The 21469-nt window shown below is 35.7% G+C and overlaps 5 protein-coding genes and 1 non-coding gene across 6 annotated transcripts; 2 read left to right on the top strand and 4 right to left on the bottom strand.

Moving 5' to 3' along the window:
• Nucleotides 1-3743: 3743 nt before the first annotated feature.
• On the bottom strand, nucleotides 3744-8182 carry LOC112191407 (homogentisate solanesyltransferase, chloroplastic). Its single transcript, XM_024330751.2, has 10 exons — nucleotides 7896-8182; nucleotides 7653-7774; nucleotides 7401-7547; nucleotides 6859-7084; nucleotides 5951-6024; nucleotides 5327-5419; nucleotides 4849-4966; nucleotides 4625-4687; nucleotides 4241-4273; nucleotides 3744-4089 (listed from the first exon to the last, which is right to left on the bottom strand). The coding sequence occupies exons 1-10, from the start codon at nucleotides 8121-8123 to the stop codon at nucleotides 4015-4017; spliced, it is 1179 nt and encodes a 392-aa protein (XP_024186519.1). The 5' UTR covers nucleotides 8124-8182; the 3' UTR covers nucleotides 3744-4014.
• Nucleotides 8183-8252: 70 nt separating this feature from the next.
• Nucleotides 8253-8325, bottom strand: TRNAA-UGC. The gene has a single exon. It is a non-coding gene; the product is annotated as a tRNA-Ala (tRNA).
• A 2180-nt stretch (nucleotides 8326-10505) lies between these two features.
• LOC112194324 lies at nucleotides 10506-11438 on the top strand. Its single transcript, XM_024334575.1, has one exon. It carries the CDS (start codon nucleotides 10506-10508, stop codon nucleotides 11436-11438), a length of 933 nt encoding a protein of 310 aa, XP_024190343.1.
• Nucleotides 11439-12920, top strand: LOC112194323 (zinc finger MYM-type protein 1). The gene has a single exon (XM_024334574.1). It carries the CDS (start codon nucleotides 11439-11441, stop codon nucleotides 12918-12920), a length of 1482 nt encoding a protein of 493 aa, XP_024190342.1.
• Nucleotides 12921-14007: 1087 nt separating this feature from the next.
• On the bottom strand, nucleotides 14008-15009 carry LOC112194322 (WAS/WASL-interacting protein family member 3-like). Its single transcript, XM_024334573.2, has 2 exons — nucleotides 14351-15009; nucleotides 14008-14214 (listed from the first exon to the last, which is right to left on the bottom strand). The coding sequence occupies exons 1-2, from the start codon at nucleotides 14900-14902 to the stop codon at nucleotides 14128-14130; spliced, it is 639 nt and encodes a 212-aa protein (XP_024190341.2). The 5' UTR covers nucleotides 14903-15009; the 3' UTR covers nucleotides 14008-14127.
• A 3118-nt stretch (nucleotides 15010-18127) lies between these two features.
• LOC112195291 (40S ribosomal protein S5) lies at nucleotides 18128-20195 on the bottom strand. The gene is made up of 5 exons (XM_024335702.2): nucleotides 20047-20195; nucleotides 19733-19832; nucleotides 18848-19119; nucleotides 18513-18716; nucleotides 18128-18415 (listed from the first exon to the last, which is right to left on the bottom strand). The coding sequence occupies exons 2-5, from the start codon at nucleotides 19826-19828 to the stop codon at nucleotides 18361-18363; spliced, it is 627 nt and encodes a 208-aa protein (XP_024191470.1). The 5' UTR covers nucleotides 19829-19832; nucleotides 20047-20195; the 3' UTR covers nucleotides 18128-18360.
• Nucleotides 20196-21469: the final 1274 nt, after the last annotated feature.

The following is a 21469-nucleotide window of genomic DNA, read 5'->3' as shown; positions in this document are numbered from 1 at the left end:
GAGAGAGAGAGAGAGAGAGAGAGAGAGATCGGGTCTGTGGTCAACATATCGCCGGCTGGAGGTGCGAAGGAGGGAGAGATTGATAAGGGGGAGGAGAGAGAAAATAGATCGAAGAGAGAGGGAATCTGAGAGAGAGAGAGAGATGTAATTTATTAATTAAAATAGGGGCAAAACTGTCAATGAATGTTGGATTGGGTAAATGGGATTAAAATATTCTTAATGGAGTAAGTGGGCAATTTTTAGCCTAAAATCGAGTAAGTGGTCACGGCATCTTTAAATAAAGGCTTTGACGTTTCTGTTAGAGAAATAATTAATTTAGGTTTTTCTCGCGTATCAGGTTTTATATACTCATCGTTTCTAATGGAAATCACTTCTTGCTTTGTGAGATCTCCGTTTTGCTTTTCTCTCTATCTCCTCTGTTTTCATAACAACTTGGATTTTATTTTATTTTTTTACCAAACTCTGCATTGTCTCATAAACTCACTTTTCTCATGATTCTCTTGCAGAATAATCAATATGTTCTTATTGTCGGATTATTAAGAAAATATACCTAAGCTCATTCAGATTCGATACCCCCTTCCTTCACCTTATATCGTTCTAAAACTTGCTAGGCATTTAGGCAATAGTGATGGGCATTCGTTGCAAGATTTTTCGATTGTGGTTGAGACATATACTTGTTACATTTCTCACATTACAATAAGTGAGGCATCCACGATTGATAAAAGCACTTTGAAGTGCTAGGCCTTTCGAATTCAAGAGGGATTGGCTTTGAAGTGGGGGCAATATACAAGAAATTAAATCATACATAAATGATAGAAGTCTCGAACGTTCAGAAAATATCTACAACAAGCTTTGCAATGTGAGAAAGCTTTGAGTGTGTATCAAATGGTGGAAGCTTGAAGCCTACAATTAAGCATGTGTAGGAGCGTGATTTGTCTCCTTCAAGTCTAGAATCCAACTCCTTGCAACTCATCCAAGCTTTTCACTCTCTATAAGACTCGTCAATTCAACTTCACTCTAACAATGAGGATGTGATTTCAATACTTACCCAACTCCCTTATAATACTTTTACTTATTTATTTCGGAAAGATAATGAAACTACTTATAAACAGCGCATTACTCATAAAAAAGTGTGAAACAATTAATTTCCCACCAATAAATTTAGAATAAATCTCAATAAATTTTGATTGTCACACCCTCCCTCAAATTTCGAATGGTCACCGCCCTCTTCATTGTTCATGTACCCTCTCAAAAGTACCATTCAATTAAATAGTAATTTCCATTTTCTCTTTGCCGCGTACACTGTGTACTTTGTACTCAGCTCACTGCAAACCCCACGCGCTTGTAAACCGCGCGCTTCCCGACTTTGGCTCTTTAGAGCCTTCTTACTGGATCGTGCTTCATACGCGCTGTGACAAGAACTGTCACTAAATGTTGTTTCCGGAGAATCCGTACAGCTAAGTACCATGACCGTACGGCGCGGTTGAATGAATGAGATCTTAACAGCTGTACATGGCTTTCTGCGAAAAAAGTGCTTTTGGCTCCGACAGAATCTAAATGAGCCAGACGAGTCTGACAAATGTTTTTAGGTCCAACGCGTTTGTCTAATTAATTTATTAATTATAATATTAACCAAAGCACCGACATAAGAATATTGAACGACTTTGAAAATTTTCGAAGGCATGGAATGGATCGATGGAAGATTGAAGGTGAGATCTCCTCATAGTCACTAAGACACTTGATGCATTTTACCCAAATTGTTTTCCCTTTTTGTGGTAACAGATTCAAGAGGGAAGGGAAATTAGAACCTTGGTATTGATGTTTGGGTGATGAGTGGAGTTGAATACCCAAAAGAAACGATCGTTTCATCAGGCTGCCGAACGCACAATTTTTTAGTAAGTACCAATACGACTCTTTAATAGAAAGAGAGTTCGAACATAAGAAAATAAGAAGCAAAACAATCTTACAACTTACTTGACTTCTCAACCAGAATAATTCTTAGGGTTGTTCTATTCAAATCTCCACATTTGCTATATATACCTCTATTTCATAATTTTTTATTAAACTTCTGGTTTTGCCATTTTCTTTTATATACATTTTTTCGGGTCTATACATCTATCCTTCTTCAACCTTTCCACCACTTACCTGCAGCTCTGACCACATCTCTACAACCGAGGTCGTCAGATCTGACCCCTAAATTTTTCCCTTCCCACCTTGCTTGCACATAGTAGACGAGGGCCTAAAAGTCCCAAACAAATATTCATGATTGATTCTGAATCAATATCTTGACCTAACCATCAAATAACTTCATGCTGCCAGAAGAAATTTTTTGAGGCAAGACTGTAAGCGAACTTTTCAGTTTTGTTAACAGTTTAAAATTAAAGTGAAAACCAAGAGGTAATCAATACCAATTAACAGTGATGAATACTCAATTCTTGAATTCCACCTCCAAAGAGAGATGCCCAAAAAAAAAAAAAAAAACAATGATTATGGACAAATCATTGAATAGATATGATTCAAAAAAGACGATGCAAAGTTCAATACCCTGAAGTCCTGAACTAGAAACCCACAACCCCATAAAGTCTTTCAATGAAGCAACGATGATCATGTAAAATTTGAAAAGGATATATTTTCTTTTTTTAAGTTTTCTGGAAGGTTAAAATGGAAAATAAATTTTTACGAAAATTAATGGAGGCCTAAATAGCGAATATGAAGGTATGAATAAAACAACTCTAACTCTTAGGACATAAAAAGCACAAAAGTCTATAATAAGATTAAATCTTAATCTTAACCAAATGACATAGAATTCTATTATCTAATAATAACATTTAGCGCAATGAACAAAACAAAAATCTAGCCTGCTCCGAAATTAAAGACTAAAAATAATACCGAAAATTAAAAAAATAAAGTTTTTAATGGAACCAAATACCGCTTTGTAGGGTACATATCATCTCTCATCCACTGCCAACTAAAGAGACTGACCCTGTCAACTGAAACCACACTATTCCATTACCTTTATCTCAACATTTCAGGACTCACAATGTTCAGAACATTTCTAATTGGAACACCAATATCTTTGCTCGACTTCGGCACTCCTAAGTTTTCCAAGTTTGCGTTTCGTTCTAATGGGATTATAGTACAAGGAGTGAGCAACTTTAATGGAGTTACTAACCTCAAGCCACCCTGGAGACTTGTCAAGATCATCGAAGACATAAGAAAGATGGCAGCACAGTTTAACTCAATCTCCTTCAAGCATATTCTAAGAGAAGCTGATGCAATAGCTACTCTAGACCATGATACTTCTGCTGTTGTAAATTGGACCGATAGAGTCCCTGCTGAAGCTTCTTCTGCTTTGTTGTTTGAAATTATAAACTCTGGTTGCCACAGAGATTTTAATCTTTAATAGTTGTTACCTTTAAAAAAAAAAACTTTAATGGATTTACTGTTTAGTAAGACAGATACTAAAGGTCTAAAATTGTTCAATGTATAGAGCTATATTTTGACAATGACATCGACATCGACATACCAACCAAATCACACACTATCGAGGATCCTACAACCAACATCAGTTCGAAAGTGAACTACTGCCCGGAATTTCCTCGTGGCCCAGAGTGATTGTCAACCACCCTGAATCAGAATTACACACCTGAACTCTAACATAAACTCAGGTGGATTTTGATCTGAGTTCTGAAATCTTCAACCTAAGCTCAGGAGACTTGAACTCAACTTCATACAAAGTTCAGACATCAAAATAAAATAACATAAACTGTTTGGAAACTTTATCCTCCAATTCAAAACAATATCCCTTGTTACTTTTCCCTACCTCGGATGAGAATTTCATACAAGAATTATAACATACATATTGGATGTAACATCCAACAGTTTCATGGCAATATTTACACTTTGTTGACAAGATAGAATTTCTTTCTTGCTCCCTATCTCTATACATCTCTATCTCTCTCTCCTCCATCTCGCTCCATTTCTCATAAGATTCAGAAAATACAGACTAAAGTTCTAGATGAAAGGAAAAATGATATACTCTGCATAAAAGAGATTCCATATGAACCTATAGTAGTTGGCAATGGCTTCCTGCAGAATGCAGTAGAACTTGGTATCAGACAATACTCTCTGTCAGTGTTAGTGGAATCTAAATATCATCTCAGCGTATCCGATTTCAATTAAAACTAGTTGATTAACAAACAATAAGATCTATTCATGCAACAAAAGAATTTGTGATTACCTTAGTGTAACTTGCTTGCTCGAGCACCCAGGTCTGAAAGAATAAAAGACATAATTCTATGTAAGCGTTTAACAATAGATGTCTTTATTTTGCTGCATGAAAGATGTCTAACATGAACCATTCAGATCCAATCAAATGTGCAATAGAGAAACAAAGTAACACAAGGAAATAAACTTATCAGAAATCCTAGGCATAAATGAAAGAATATTATGTTGATACTCTAGAAGCTTTGCATGCAGGGGCGTAGATACAAGCATTCAAGAAACAAGGACACTCCAAATGAGAAAAAATTAAAAAACATATAAATATGAGTAGGTATATAAAGCATTCAAGTTTCATGCCACAATCAAAAGAACTATGAAATTATGAATTCAAGAAACCAACCTGAAAAATCAAACCCAATGCCAATATTGTATGGGTAGGTATCATTAAGCTGCGCCTGAATGCCTGTAAACAAGCAACCGAAGGACTTGAATATTTAGGGTCATAGTTATATATATTAAAAACTTGACATACACAATTACCCAAAGCCATTCACTATATGACAGATGTCTAGACACAGACTACACAAGCATCTAATGGTAAACTTCAAAGAGATAAATGCTCACCTCTGGCATGAAACTTGCTGCCAATATAGAACCGACATAATTTACCAGCAGTAGCCCAGAACCAAGGAAGGCAATTTTTCTAACTCCAAGTTTTGTTGCAAAGGTTGATATCTGAAACCTGTGATGAATGTTAAATCAAATGAATACCGGATGGCAGCTGGAACATTCGGTTTCAAACAATAAAATTGTTGGATCCAGATATAGAAAATTCATAATGGTAAAGCTTTTCTGAAAAGTCATATGAAACAAGCATATTAAAAAAAAAAATTGAGGATTACAATAAGTGACATCAACTACCAATGCCTCTGAACAACTTATACCTACTCTGGGGTTGCTGATTCATGTGAAAACAAATAAATAGAACGAAGGAGTGCCATTCAAATTAACAGCCAGAAAACTGGAACTTTTAACAACTCTCAACAGGAAAGTATTAAATGAGATATGAGCAGCCACAATGTAGGGAGGTGTTGAAACTTACTTGCGGTCCCCCTCTACATCTGGAAGATCTTTCGTTATGGCAATCACCAGAGCAAACAATGTTACGAAGGTAGTGATAAAAGCGACGGGGGCGCTGCAGGTAGGATTTGAAGTCCAGCATTATCTCTAAGTTATGAATATGTACACACAGATAAAGTATGAGAAGAATGTCACTCAATAGGGAAGTGGACAGACCAATGAGCACTGGTCCTAATTCAAGATTGAAAAATAGTAATGCTCATTTCTACATGCCAGAAAGGTCTCATTATTGTTCATTTTCAAAGTCCATATTCATGTGTAATTAGCTTAATTAGTCAATCCATCTAATAGTAGAGGCATACTGATTCCATTTGAATTATTAAAATGACAGTAGCCTTTCTTGGCTACTTACATAATTACATGGCAATGGTGTGGAATTTGCTAATTTAACCATTATTTCCCATTATATTTTTAGGAGGACTACTAAGTATGATTAAGAACTAATATTCCACTAGGAATTGCCAAGTTCGAGTTACAAAACTACCTAGCTTGACAACAGAGGGTCACCATGTCTTTACTACCGTTGGTTATATGCCATTTTATCTGAAACAACATGTTAAAGCAAAATAGCACAATTGGTACACACCTCCACTCAAATTGAAGTCCGAGGGCAGCTCTAGTGGAATAATATACACCAAAATTAAGAAGGAAACCCCGAACCTGCAGTGGGCATCATGTTAATGCTTTGTGACATCATTACTCTATGGGAGAAATATATGAAAACTATGTTTCAAAATAAATAAATTCACATATCATGCAAAATAGAACGATCCATGTTTCTACATCACCAAGGCACCATCACAGAGGTCTATCCTTTTAAAATTCATTTACTTACATGGCCTTCTGTTTGTAATTTGTTCAATTCAGACACATCGCTTTGTGGACATTATATTAGAGAAGACTATACTATCCGGTGATTTATTCAACTATGAACAGTATTATACTGCTTAACATGTGAAGCTTCAACTATAGGGAAATTCTCTTTCAATTGGCCGTCTAACTAAGGCAGATTACAATGTGCCAAAGGAGTTTAATGATCAATCAGTTTGGAGTCTAACACAACTACCTGTCTCCCGACAAAGAGGACGCCTAGGCTTCCCGTATACATTACAAAAACAGGATACTAACATTACCCTTTTTCCAACTTCACATGGCCTCTAACATAAACTTCTTCTTTTTCTGTCACTTTTTAGGAGGTCAACTTAAAATATAACCCAACAGTACCAAATTCATCTTAGTTTTTTTTTTTTTTTTTAATAACTTCAGATGCCCTTATCTATTACCAGTACTTTCTTCGATCTGATAATTATAATTTTCTTAACATTATCTGCTTCATCTTATAATTGGAGTTCTTTAGATGGCAATCACGTGTTCCATAATCACATTCAATATGAAGCCATTGTGAGTAGTTTGAAACTTCCGAATAGAGACAAGAACATCACGAAAAAACAACCATACAATTTTATTGAAAGAAGTGGAGAACAGGGGCAATACCGTGGCAATTATAAGAAATGCCGCAACAGGAAATCTCTTCATTCTAAATGGAGGAACAGAATAGATGGTGCCAAGGAAAAGACCAAGACTGTAAAGAGAAGTAATGAATGGCCCAAAGTTGAATGCAACAATCAACAGGCCAGCAACTGCAAAGAATATAACCAAGAGCCATGCTGATTTTACAGAGAGATCTCCTGCTGCTATGGGTAAATAAGGTTTGTTTACCCTGCAAACAAAACAGGACAGGCAGTCTAAGTTCAAAGTACTCAACATATACCAATTTCCATGGGAAATCTGTCAATATAACAATAAATTATACATGAAGATTTACCAAAGATTCAAAATTTATCTAGCTCTATATTGTTCCTTTTCTTAAAGACTACGGAACAGTTTTAATCAAGAGTATCTACATCAATGAGTGATATGCATCAACTACGACTATTCAAGGCATCAACAACATCTAAAAGGAGGAAAGTTGTCTTCAATCTTAGGCCACAAGAAATGTATAACAGAAAGGCTTGTATTAATATTTTTCACCATACTTGTCAATTTTGATATCATATATCTGATTGATGCCAACAATATAGCCATTCCCACACAGTAGAGCAAAAAGACCAGAGAATGCCTTAAACAGCAAAGTCCACTTTATCAAATGGGAGTTCTCAATCAACGCCCTTGTCACCAAAGCACTGCAGAGAAAACCAAAAACAAAATTGGTCAACTTCAACCGGACCAAGTCCCAATCACAAACAAACTGGCAATGTCAATCAGTCTCGAACATGGTAATCACTCACGTTGACCCAAGAGCTGTTCCTCGTATGGTATGGGGCCTCAGGAATCTCCAACAAGCATCTTTAAAATCCGAAACTTTGGCCAGCACCGGATCAGGTCCAGCAGCTTCAGCTTGACTGCAGGCCTGGCAGCATTCACTTTTAACTTTAATGGCATAAACAAAAGCTTGGGTCTCGTAGACTAATCGTTAACAATCCGAATTGGGTGCAAGAACAAGAAAGTAAGGGAGAAGAAATGGAGCATACCCAGATGGAATTTGGCCTCCTGTGGAAGTTGAGGGATGATGTGGAGCATGTGTAGAGCCGAAATGAGTTGGAGCTGTGAGTGCATTGTGAGAGAGAAGAAAGGGAGTGGGATTTGGAAGTAGTAGTGACAATTGAAGAAGGGAAAGAAGAGGGTTTGGTGGTGGTGCAATGAGAGAATCGAATCCGAAGCGGAGAGGAGGAGGGGGAAGGAGCGAATGAGAGCTCCATTCTAATGCTAATACGACACAATCACTCTGTTTGCGCCGAGAAACTTGGATAGGCTTTTTCCAGACACAAACGCTAAGCAGCCGCAGGACGGTGTCGTTTTGAAGGAAACGGGGAAAAAAAAAAGAGAGATGGAGATGCGGGGTATCGAACCCCGTACCTCTCGCATGCAAAGCGAGCGCTCTACCATGTGAGCTACATCCCCCATCTGAATAATAAATTTATTCAGCAGGCTGAATTAGAATTAGAATGCAACAATAGAAGCCACACAGTTAATAGTTGCCAATTACCACTATGAGTCTGACCTGTAGAGTTACTAAATTACAATTGAGCAATATGTACGTATATGAGATAAAATATGCTGAGCTAAAAACATATCTGAGCTCATCAACTTAGCACCAAAGTCCATTAAGAGTAGACCAATAAAAATAATTATGGGCGAAAGACGGGCTACGAAAACAGATAGGGGTGAACGAGGTCACCTGGAACTCCGGAAGTTAAGAGTTTCAGCAGAGCAGGGACAACTTTTTCGGTAATTTTCGATTTTAGTTTTATCGGTAGCGGTTACCAAAAAATCGGTTTACCAAACTTAAAACATCGGTTGGTATTCCGTCGGTTTGGTAATTACCAAACCAAGTGGTAGCCCTAGATTATTATATGAACTTCGTGTTGAATATCTTGTACGTGTAGTGTGACAGACTCTGAATTTTAACTTCTTTGATGTCAAGATATATAGAGGAGTAGTCTGTTTTTGGACATCAATGGCGCCGGAGCATTCCACTGCTAGCTTCTGGACTCAGTCCAATGCCTTGCTCAGAAAGAGTTTAACATATCAGGTCTTTCTTTGCTTTTAGCCTTTTGTTCAATTGCGCTAGCATTAGAAGATTGTGCTTGTCCACTAGTCTTAAATTTCTCTAGAACAATTTGTCGAACATTTTGTTTAAACTCTTTGCACATTTCTTGCTCCTCCGCTTTAAATGGCTAAACATGAAATTGAGGAGCAATTTCCTTCACTGTTCAATGATCTAAATTTGTTGCTTCATTATCTTGATGATATATGATCATATGTGTGTGCTCATTTGGCAAAAAAGAAACATCCGCTCCAATATCATGCTGGTTTTAATCAGGGGCGGATCCAGTATGTAAGTGGGGCGGGCTAAAGCCCGTCCGAAGATTTTGGGCAAAAAAATAAAAACTAGATGTATATATATATTTTTTTAGTCGACTAACTCCAGCCCAAGCCCGTTCACTCTACTAGTCGACTAACTCGACTTCGATTCTTCGAGACTTCGATTACGCATTTACGCTCCCAGCCTTCGACTAACTCGCCCGTTCATCACTTCGTCAGTCCTCCTCCTCCTCATCACTTCGATTACGCTCCCAGCCTCCTCCTCCTCATCACTTCGATTGCAGCTCTGGCCTCTAGGAGTTCGATTCTTCGACTGCGCTCCAACCCCAGTTCGTCACTTCGTCTAATCCGACCCTCGGGCCTCGGCTGTCGACTCCTCCAGTCCTCCTCCTATTCTAAACTTCTGCAAATCTGCAGCTCTGGCCTCTGGGCTCTGGAATTCTCGGCTTCTCCAAGACATCAACATCAATTTGGGGCAATGATTCAATGTAAGATTTTGTTTAATTAATTGAATCAATCCAATTTGGGGCAATTTATAGGGTTTAAGGATTGATGTGAAATTCATGTTCCTAGGTTGTATTCAGGTGAAGATTTCATGGATTGAACTCATTGAAGAATGAAGATTTCATGGATTGAACTCATCTTCGTCTCATCGTCTGGAATTCTGAAAATCTGGTATGCAAATCTGCAATTTAACATTTTATTGTTTAATTGTTGTGGACTGTGGGTTAAATGTGATGTGGGTAAGTGGGTTTGAATGTTTGAATGTTTGATTAATTGATTAAGTGGGTTTGAATGTTTGATTAATTGATTAAGTGGATGATCTGACTGGAGATTAAGTGGATGATCGGACTGGAGATAATGTGTTGATGAAGTGGGTTTAAATGTTTGATTAAGTTGATTAATTGATTAACTGTCAAGCGGTTTCATTGAACCAACCTATTTGCTGCTTTTTTTAGCTGCACTTGTTGTCTTGTTTGATATTCCAAGTCTGGAAATACGAAGTGGAACTACGAAGTGGAACACAAAGGGATTAAGTGAATGGCAAACGCTTGAGTCAATGTCCCTAATGCTTTCCGAGAATCTGAGGTGCTTTTTTCTTTTCCTTTCATAGTTTCATTGTGCATCAGTGCATCAGTGCATATAATTGTGGCTTGTATTATGGTTTTTTATTTTTCTTAAATTAGTTATTATGAAAAGTAGTTGATTCAAAATTAATTTCTTAATTTATAGGTGTTAGAGTAACATGTCAAATCATGAGCCAAAACCGAAGCGATCAAAATTTATTGACTCATAAAAGAACAAATGTTGAGTCTTCAAGTTCAAATGTGGTTTCTGAACCTTCCATATCCTCTCCAAATATTGATGTTGAACCTCAACCTTCCATTCCTGAACCACAAAATAATATCAACGGTCTTGAACGTGATCCTGGATTACGTTGTGCCATATGGAAATATCCAGTGAATGAGCGTGATAGTATTCGAAAAGCCTATGTTTTGTTGGGTCCATTTCAACCTGAGTTAGAATTTCCATTCACTGAACAAGGGAGTCAACAATGTAGATTTCAGTTTTCTTGGTTCAAGGATAATCCATGGCTTGAATATTCAATTGCTCTTGATAGGGCGTATTGCTTTCCTTGTTTTCCATTTGACACTGAAGATTCTCACTATCCAGCATTCACCGTTGATAGGTTTAAGGCTTGGAAGAGGGTTTGTGGTGGTGATAATGTGTTGATGAAGCATGTAGGAGGCCTTAATTCTCCCCATCATGCTGCAATGCAAAAATGGGATTTATTAAGAAATCCTACCAAACAAATTGAAACAATTTTTCAGTCAAAATGTAGTAAGGATATAGAGGACAATCGATTGAGGCTTAAGGCTTCAATAGAAAGTGTAAGATTGCTAGCTAATCAAGGAGCTCCTTTTAGAGGCCATGATGAAACTGAAAACTCATTGAATGCGGGATATTTTAGAGAAGTCATAAAATCTTTTTCAAGAATGAGTGTAGAGGTTGAGAGAGTTGTTTTGGGAAATGCTCCCGGAAATGCCAAGTACATTAGTCCATCAATTCAAAAGCAACTTCTAAATATTCTTGGTAATAAAGTGAGGAACAAGATACGTGAAGAAGTTGGAGATTCCAAATATTGTATTCTTGTTGATGAAGCAGTAGATACATCTAGTAAGGAATAAATGACCATTATTTTGAGGTTTGTTGATTGTCAAGGTATTATTCGAGAACAGTTTTTTAAGATTGTGAGTGTTCCTAACACTACCTCACAAACTCTTAAAGATGAGATTTCTAAAGTATTTACTATGTACAATCTTCAAGTGAGAAATATGCGTGGTCAAGGATATGATGGTGCTAGCAATATGAGAGGTATTTATAATGGGTTACAAGCACTGTTTCTTCAAGAGTGTCCTTATGCTTATTATGTGCATTGTTTTGCTCACCGCTTGCAATTGACATTGAATGCTACAGCTAAAGGGGTGTATGAGATTTGGCAATTTTTTTCAACTCTAAGTTTAATTGTGAATTTTGTTGATTCTTCTGCTAAGCGTCATTCTGCATTACAAGCTGTGAGAAAGGAAGAAATTGCAGATTTGGTAGCTTGTGGCCAACTTCAAACAGGTACTGGTGCTAATCAAGTCTATACTTTGCAACGAGCTACTGCTACACGCTGGAGCTCACATTTTCGTTCAATTAAGAGTTTGATTGAATTGTTTAGTTCAATAAAAAAAACTCTTAATGATATGATTGAGCAAGGACCCGTGGAATTGCAAGGAGAAGCTGTGGCTGTTCTTAAAGCTATGATGTCTTTTGATTTTGTGTTCTGCTTGCTTCTAATGCACAAATTGATGAAAATTACTAAAGTTCTTTGTCAGATATTGCAGCGAAAATCTCTTGACTTCGTACATGCTATGAAGTTTGTTGGAAATACAAAATCATTTCTTCAAGAGATGAGAGAAGAAGGCTGGGATGACTTGGTAAGAAATGTTGAAACTTTTTGTGAAAAGCATGATATTGATATGCCTGATATGAATGCTCGTTATAAGGATGGTACAGGTCGTCGTTGCCAACAAAGAGATTTCATTACAATTGAGCATCATTACCATATAGATGTCTTCAATGCTTTAATTGATTTTCAGTTGAGTGAGTTGAATAGAAGATTCTCAGACCAAACATCTGAACTTCTTATACTTAGCTCAACCTTGGATCCTCGTGATAACTTCAGAAATTTTAAAACTGAAGATGCATGCAATCTTGCAAAGAAGTTTTATCCTGAAGATTTTGTTGATAGTGAAATGTTTGCTCTAGAATTAGAGTGTGCATTTTATGAGAAAGATATGCGTAGTGATCCAAAGTTCCAGAATTTGGAATCCATTTCTGATTTGTGCAGAATGTTGGTTCAAACAAGGAAGTCAGAATTTTTCCCTATGCTTTATAGATTGATTTGTCTAGTTCTGACTATTCCTGTTTCTACGGCGACCACTGAAAGAGCATTTTCAGCTATGAACATCATTAAGAATAGACTTAGAAACAAGATGGAAGATGAGTTTCTTGGTGATTGTATGGTCCTTCATATTGAGAAGGAATATGCTGAATCTATTGACAATGAATCGGTGATCAAAGAGTTTGAAGCTTGTGGAACTCGTAGAGTTAGATTTAGGTAGTTTAGGTTCTTGTATTGCATTGCACGTTTATTTTGTTATTGATTTTGTTTTTTAGTTTTGTATAGATATGCATTTGAGGGGTAAGGCTCACTACGTCCCCCCTTGACTAGGTGTATATTTTTCTTAAATTAATAAAATTCTCTCGCACCGTCGAGATTCTCTATAATATATATATATATATATATATATATATTTTTTTTTTTTTTTTTTTTTTTGTTGTTGAAGAAATCCCAGCCCGTCCAAAGTTTCAATCCTGGATCCGCTCCTGGTTTTAATACCCTTATTCTTCATCCACATTTTGGCTGCCCTCCAAAGTCTGCAAAAGAATGTGAATAAACAGTTATCAAAACCCGATTGTGGATCTTCAGGTCAATTTGACCTAACTTTATCTTGTCCCATACCTCAGCCTCAAGAATTGTTGCAGCAGTAGCGGAAACCAGTCAGGGAACTCATGAGTGTTTCGGAATTTGAGAAACAAGAATTTGGTGTTTTTGTGAGTCAGTGAGGGATGGACTTATGAAGAAGGTCTTTTTATGTACACTCCTCTGTTTTTACAAGAAGGCGCAGTTTTGAGCGCTTGGTTTCCGGGGAGTGTGTCAACTAAATTGAATCTGGGTATGTTTGTGTGTGACGTTTGAGCGATGGATTGACGCACTTGCCCTTTTTGTAATATTGGTAATTCTTTCCTTTTGAAAAAAAAAAAACATGCTTTTGCTTAATTTGGTGGTGAATAATTAAAGCGGATTTGTGAAAATAAGAATGCATTCAATATTAGGAAGTTTAAATTGAATTAAATTTGTTATTTAAAGGAAGAATACTAAAGAATTTGTTGAACATGACTCATCGTGACCATAATGAGGCCTTAATTAGACCTTTTTGAACTTTATCTAATTAGAGAGATTAGAGTGCTTTAATCAAAATGTTATTTGAACGCAATATTGAATAAACAGGTGATTCTCAGTCAAACTCAAATCAAGATCTTTTGATTGAAAAATAAAGACTTAATGGTTGTTGCATAATAAGATTGACCATTTTTGTAGATATGGTCATGGACAATTTCCAACCAATTTTGGAACTTTGGTACAAGAAAATGTAGATGAAAAGGAAATGAACAAAAATTTAAAGCTTTATTTGACCAGGAAACCAAATAAAATCATATAATATACTGATCATAAAAGATAACACTGATAACGGATACAAATATTAATTAATTAATTATACATCTTCTTGTGAAAGCAGATCCCAAAGCACTTACGCACGTCGTCTTGAACATTAACGCGATGTGGTCGTTCATCTACATACATATAAAAGACATCGCAATATTGTTAATTAATCTTTATTCAAATACATAAAAAAAAATGAAATGACGTAGTAAAGAATCAAAAGGAAGGAATTAATAAGAGAATCGAAATGTGGTGGATATCCCATACCAGGCTTAGCGGCGATGAATTTGGCAACAATGGAGGTGGCACAGTAACGAGTGCAACCATCAACGACCTTAGTAGTGGGGACAACGGGTGTCTCCGGAAGCTGAGTGGCCCGAGTGCAATGAGAAACACAGCCGGTGAAGCAAGAAGGGTATAATATAGGAGGGGCAACAAGAGGAGGAAGAATGCTTTTGGAGGGTGAACATGCATTAACACATTCTTTACTACATTGCATGATACCACTCTGTCGTTTTGGACGTCGGCAGGAGTTCTGTTCTGAGGCGGAGGGTGAGGGTGAGGGGAGCTGCTAGGAATCGGAGGAGACGTCATAGGAGAGGGAGAGGAAGCCGAGGGAGAAATGATAAGTGGAGAAGGAGGGGGAGATTTTGGGAATGGGGTTGTGGGAATATCATCGTCAAACTGAAACTGGTTATTGACATTATTCTGAAACTCATCATCGAAGACTGCATATTCAAGCCCGTATGGATATCCTCTAGCCAGAGTAAGAACAAGCATGCTCATCAAAACCAAAACCCTAGAATCCATGGCTCTCATCTTTCAATTCTTCGACTTTTCAGCTAGCTTTATTGTTAACCAACAATTTATAGTAGAGGGTGAAGACCCCCTTTTCTAATCTATTTATCGGAATGATTTGTACATAATATGAGTTAGGGAGTAATAGAGCACAAATTACGTCCTTTGATTTGTTAACTTCAGTCAGATTATAAGGGAAATTATAGAATCAGTGCCAGTTGATTGATAATTTGGATAAACTTTGCTTGCAAGATAGTGGAGTACTTACTTTTCGCCTTAATATTGCCCTTATTTTGGGCAATTTTATTTTGTTTGTCTGCTAAAATAATGGTTTCATTGTTTATTACATGAGGAAATTGAAATTAAGTTTCTCCCTGAATTCAGGGAAAAGATACATCACAGATTAATGGTCTAAACCCATATATTTCAAGAAGTCTAGGGTTGTTCGGATTATGTGATTGACGACTTAACGTTAGTTTCTTTTTTAGTATAGAATAAACTGACCATCTGAGTAAGACTGTAATTACACATTCACATAATAATCATATCAATGTTAAAGAGATTTCTAGTTTATTCAAAAAAAAAAAAAAATTCTAGTTGTGCTAACATAACTAAGAAACTACATGATCTAATTAAGTTCTTGAAATAGGGAGTCACGTGAAATTATAAGTTTGAGGGGCAATTTGTGAAAACCGAAAACATAGGTATAGAATTGTGATCTAAGGGTAGCTAGTGATCTCATTTTTCTGATGTGCATGGTTAGAAGAGATTGGATTAATTGAAACCTGGAGCTGGAATGATATAATCTCTTATTTCAATTTACAACGATATATTAGTACACATTGACTCTTTTGGATTCAGGACGGGATGGCAAACTCTCTTATAGGATACAAAACTGGGACCAATATCGACCAATTATGGATACAATAACCTTATATATGTGGTTAGAAACTCGGTTCAACCTCTTCATCTTCTTATTTTAGTTAGGTTATTTTGATTATGTTTCTTCAGCTGTCAATACATGTATCTAGCTAATAACCACCTCCTTCCTTCTCATCACGGATGTGATAAGAGCCATCTTTAATTATTACGAAAATAATAATAATAATAATAATAAACAAGCAAAAGGTATATAAGGGAAAAAATATTTTAGCCTTAAACAAAAAAAGGAAATTTGTATTAATTGCTTGATTCTCTTAATAGATATCATTCCCTCTGAAACTAAGCAAGAACAACTTTAACGCGTAAAGGGTAGTTTGGGTAGTTCAAACACTCAGCGGTTACAGTCATTTACCAGCGCATTAGAAACTGTAGAAGCTAGAATTCACAATAACAGTATAGCACAGAAGACAAGGAGCACACATTTAAGTGATTTGGATACAGTATATATATAGCTCATTCATACGTTCTTCAAATTATTTCAGGTAGCATTTTGATTTATTGTCTTTGTTCTCATAATTCTTTTCGGATTATTTATAGGGTTGTCACTCGGTCGATTCAAATCGGTTATAGGTATTACCACCTTCAAAACCAAAGCTTTCGGTTTCAAAATTGAGCTACCAATTACCAACCAAAATTTTCCGTTTTTAATCATAACTACCAAATTCGGTATTTCAGTTTTCAGTATTACCAACTTTAGAACAACTAATTCTTTATAATTAAAATTAGAACGAACAAATTAAACTAGGTTCTTCAATTTTATAGTTGTAAACTTTGTACTAATCTCCTAATTATATCTTTCTTTTGTATATATGACATCAAGTTTGAGTCATTTTCAATAAAATTAGGTCGGTTCAACCTCTTCATAAAGAATAGGTTGAACTACCCAAACTGAGTATATATGACATCAAGTTTGAGTCATTTTCAATAATTGGAAATTAGGTCATTTCCAATTATGGATACAATAACCTTATATATGTGGTTAGAAACTCGGTTCAACCTCTTCATCTTCTTATTTTAGTTAGGTTATTTTGATTATGTTTCTTCAGCTGTCAATACATGTATCTAGCTAATAACCACCTCCTTCCTTCTCATCACGGATGTGATAAGAGCCATCTTTAATTATTACGAAAATAATAATAATAAACAAGCAAAAGGTATATAAGGGAAAAAATATTTTAGCCTTAAACAAAAAAAGGAAATTTGTATTAATTGCTTGATTCTCTTAATAGATATCATTCCCTCTGAAACTAAGCAAGAACAACTTTAACGCGTAAAGGGTAGTTTGGGTACTTAAAATACATATACTATTAATGTAGTATATGTAGGCTCCGTTTGGGATTGCTTCACTTAAAAAAAAAATCAGCTTTTGTTCAAAATTTTAGATTTTATTGTGTTTGGTAAATAAATAAAAAGCAGTTATAATTAAAAGTTATAGGTCACTGGCAACAGATTTTAGAAGCAGTCTAGAGGTTGCTCGTAAAAGCAACTGTAGATCAAAACACACTCTGCAGTTGTTTTATGTACTGACAGCACTTTTAAAAATACTATTTACCAAACACGAAACTGTTTTAATTCACAGCTGATTATTCTCATAACATAGTAGCAGCAATTTTTTTTTTAAAAGTCACAGCAATTCCAAACTAGCAGCTGTAGATCAAAACACACTCTGCAATTGTTTGATGACTGATAGCACTTTTAAAAATACTATTTATCAAACATGAAACTGTTTTAATTCACAGCTGATTATTCTCATAACACAGTAGCAGCAGTTTTTTTTTTTAAGTCACAGCAATCCCAAACTAGCCCGTAGTAATGTTCATACTATTATGAAAAATTTTATGTTTATTTCTTAATATACATGTATGTGTATTGAAAATCATAGTATATAAAGCTAATATTTAGATAATCGGTAGATTCGATATTTACCAAAACCAAACCAACTTTTTCGGTAATTTTCAATTTCAGTTTTATCGGTCTCAATTATCAAAAAGTCGGTTTCGCTTCAAAAAAAAAAAATCAGTTTACCAAACTTAAAATATCAGTTAATATTGAATTAATTTGGTAATTTCCAAATCAAGTGACAGCCCTAGTTACTACCATCATAAACAAACAAACCCAATTACGCAATGTGAACAACCGTCTCTTGTAGCCACCGAGCAGTGTTGGGCCGGGATTATACCTTTACCACACATCCGTTCGGTGTTTTAGGAGAAACATTTTATTCACCTATTTGTTTGCAAGGCTTGAAGGTTTCAGATATAGATCTCTCTCCCCTTTAATTTGACAAACAGAATGAGCTAATCATAAAAATTCTAAGTTGTCACCTGTCTTCTCTTAATTCCAAACATTGTTTGATAACATACTAGAAGCAAAGAAAAAGATCGATGTCTTCACGAAACAAAACAGTACACATCCGAAATTGGAGCTAGCATAAGGTCATTACAAAAAGATAAACAAAACCAATTTTGTCCTTTGATACATAACACCCACTTTGCTTTTAGATTATAGTCTTTGGTACCAGAAGCTTCCACGACACCTTAACGATTGGCCTTGGCAACCCTTTCAATCTCATCCTTCTTCTTGATAGCATAACTACGCCCAAAAACAGAACCATAAGTTAGAAACAAAGCAATGAACCAAAGAAAAGCTATAACAAACAATGAGACATAAGAAAGCAAGCCATCTGCACCTGTTAGAGGAACCTTTGGCAGCATTAATAAGCTCATCGGCCAAGCATTCAGCAATGGTTTTGATGTTCCTGAAAGCAGACTCACGAGCACCAGTTGTGATGAGATAGATAGCCTGGTTCACCCGTCTCAGAGGTGAGATATCCACAGCCTGACGCCTAACAACTCCGGCAGACCCAATACGAGTAGCATCTTCACGTGGACCACTGATTGTAAAATAAACAAAACACACACAAGAAATATTAGAGGCAGCTACAGGTTTCCCGCAAATATCAATCAATAAGCAAAAGGAAAAATTATGTAATTGATAAAGATAACCATATTTGCATCCCCTTACCTGTTAACAACAGCATCAACAATAACTTGAATGGGGTTCAGATCAGTAAGCAAATGGATGATTTCCATTGCATGCCTAACAATCCTAACAGCCATCAACTTCTTCCCGTTGTTTCTCCCATGCATCATGAGTGAGTTTGTAAGCCTCTCCACAATGGGGCATTGAGCTTTCCTGAAACGTTTCACTGAGTACCTCCCAGCAGTGTGAGGCACATAAGTTGCATGTTTGGACTGGGCCACTCCAATGTAATCTCCAAGTGAGATGTCATTGACCTGTATGTGATGAAAAAAAATTCGTAAGGACTTGACAAAATCAATATACAGACAAGAGCAGATTAGTTTAGCATCACAACATACTAAAAAAGAGTCGAGGAAAACTGACACATAATCTAGAAGTACTAGCAAACCAGCCGGAAAAACAAAGATATGAACAAAAACATAATCTACAACAGGAATAATTGCACAATGATGCATGAAAACAGATCAAACTCGGCTCACCAAACAATAACTAGTCACCTAAGTTGCAGAACTGAATCAACAAGAGAAAGGCACACTAGAGAATCTAAAACAGAACAAAAACAAGCTCATCTATAGTTGCATATATCCAATTTACCCTATTGATCTCTAACAAGATTACAGTCTTATCAAAACTTCATTCATCTAGTCTTCTCCATATTATACGAACACAACTAAAACAACATCAACCAAAGTATAAAATCTAAAAACTCCAGCGCATTATTTCAATTTCTCTACCTAACAAAAGTCATGCTCCCTAATTAGATCTGTCAATCCATGAATGAAACTGAAAACATAGAAAATCGCATTCATAACGTTCCGAATCAAACAGATAGCCATGTAGTAGAGATTTGAAAGCAAAAGGCAAGACCTGAACATCGTCGAAGCTCCACTTGTTGAAGAGCTTGACATCGTTGTGAGGTTCCTGGAAATGCTGGATTGGATCGGCTACAACTTCAGTCGCCATGGCTCTGTACAAACGCAATTGAATCTTCAAAGGTTAAGAGATTTCTATGAGAGATTAACTAAATTCGTATTCAAAATTCTTTGCTCGCTTCAGAGAAGCAGAGTAAACATTCGAGAAGAAAAATACAGAGAGAAATTCGTGGAGAGTAGCAGAGGTTGAAGAAGGAAGTGAGTAATAATAGGCTTAAGAAGACGGCGGAGATGAGGGAGAGAGGTTACCTCAGGTTGCAGCTTCAGACGAGAGAAGTGAGAATACTGCTGAAGCGCGCCGAAGACGATGAGAACGCAGAAACCCTAGGAGGCGGATGTTTAGGTTTTATATGCGTGACTTTGTAATTCATTAGGTCTATCAGGGTGTTATAGTCATTTCCTAATATTTTATTATCTAAAATCTTTATTTTTTATTTATCAGAAAACCTTTATTTCTCTTTAAAATAAAAATCAAAAAGTGAAAATAAAATAATATTAAAAAACATTTTTGATATGGCTGGATGGATTACAATATTGAATATTGCAAACAACGGGGTAATGAAGTTGGAAATGGAAGGAAATGCTCTAAATAAAATTAACTCTTTGCAATAAAATAGTATTTTTGAGAGAAAAAAAAAATACCGATTAGGATTATACAACAATGACTCTTTTGTCACTAAATTGTGTTGATTGAAATGATATTGGTGAAGTTTTGGATGAGTTCGATTATGACAAATTTCAAAACTGTTTTTGGTAATAAGGTCGAGCTAGGTTTGCGCTTAAAATGGTGCAATCTATGTTTTACTAGGATGTTGGTTCTTTACATAAGTTAATTGATGCAGGCTTTAGTACAAAGAGGAATTAGCTTTGGACTGAGCCTATTACTCTGTACTGATTTTTCCAATATTACTAGCTTCTTAGCAAGTGTCATGTGCGTGCCAATGTTTTCTAAAAAAATATTTGAATTTTGTTTTTGTTTTATGCTGTGAGAAAAAAAAATTAAACTGTTTTTTTATTAATTTTTTATTGTTATGTCCTTGAAAAGTAAATATTTTTCATATTAGATAATAACAAGTATTTATGGATTTTCAAAATTAAATTTTATTGGCTTGATATCAGTGCTAGCCCGCCCAACACAAGCTCAAGAATAAATTTTTTTTTAAAATGTTTGGATAAAACTACAATTCCAAAAAAGAAGAAAAGAAAATTAAAAAGAACTCAACTGCAAGCAATTAAGCTAATTCACAATGGTGGTTTGATAAGAGCACTTTTAGCAATACTAGCCATTATTTAGTCAAATTTTAGTCAAATTAACTAAAAAGTCATTTTAGCTAGCTACTTTATAAATACATCTGCATCAGTGCTATTTATTTTAGTTACTTTTGAATTTAGATTTTTTTTTAAATAAAGATTAAATAGTTTAAATGTATTTATAAATTACATAGAATAACTTAAAATAAATGTTTTAAATTATAGAGAGTCTCATCTCACTTTCTATATTTTTGGAGCGAGATAGCTAAAAATTATAATGAAGAGTCACTTAGGAATCTTGTACAGCTGCTAAAATAGATAAAAAAACTAAACATGCTCTTCAAAATAGTTAAAGAGCCAAAATATGGAGTTTGCTAAAGATGCTCTAACTGCTCCATTTTCATTGTTTTTTAATTATTTA

Source organism: Rosa chinensis, chromosome 3, assembly GCF_002994745.2.
Source record: "Rosa chinensis cultivar Old Blush chromosome 3, RchiOBHm-V2, whole genome shotgun sequence".
In the NCBI taxonomy this organism is placed as follows: Eukaryota; Viridiplantae; Streptophyta; class Magnoliopsida; order Rosales; family Rosaceae; genus Rosa; species Rosa chinensis.
The sequence above is the reverse complement of the archived record's forward strand: the minus strand, read 5'-3'. Positions and strand labels throughout refer to the sequence as shown.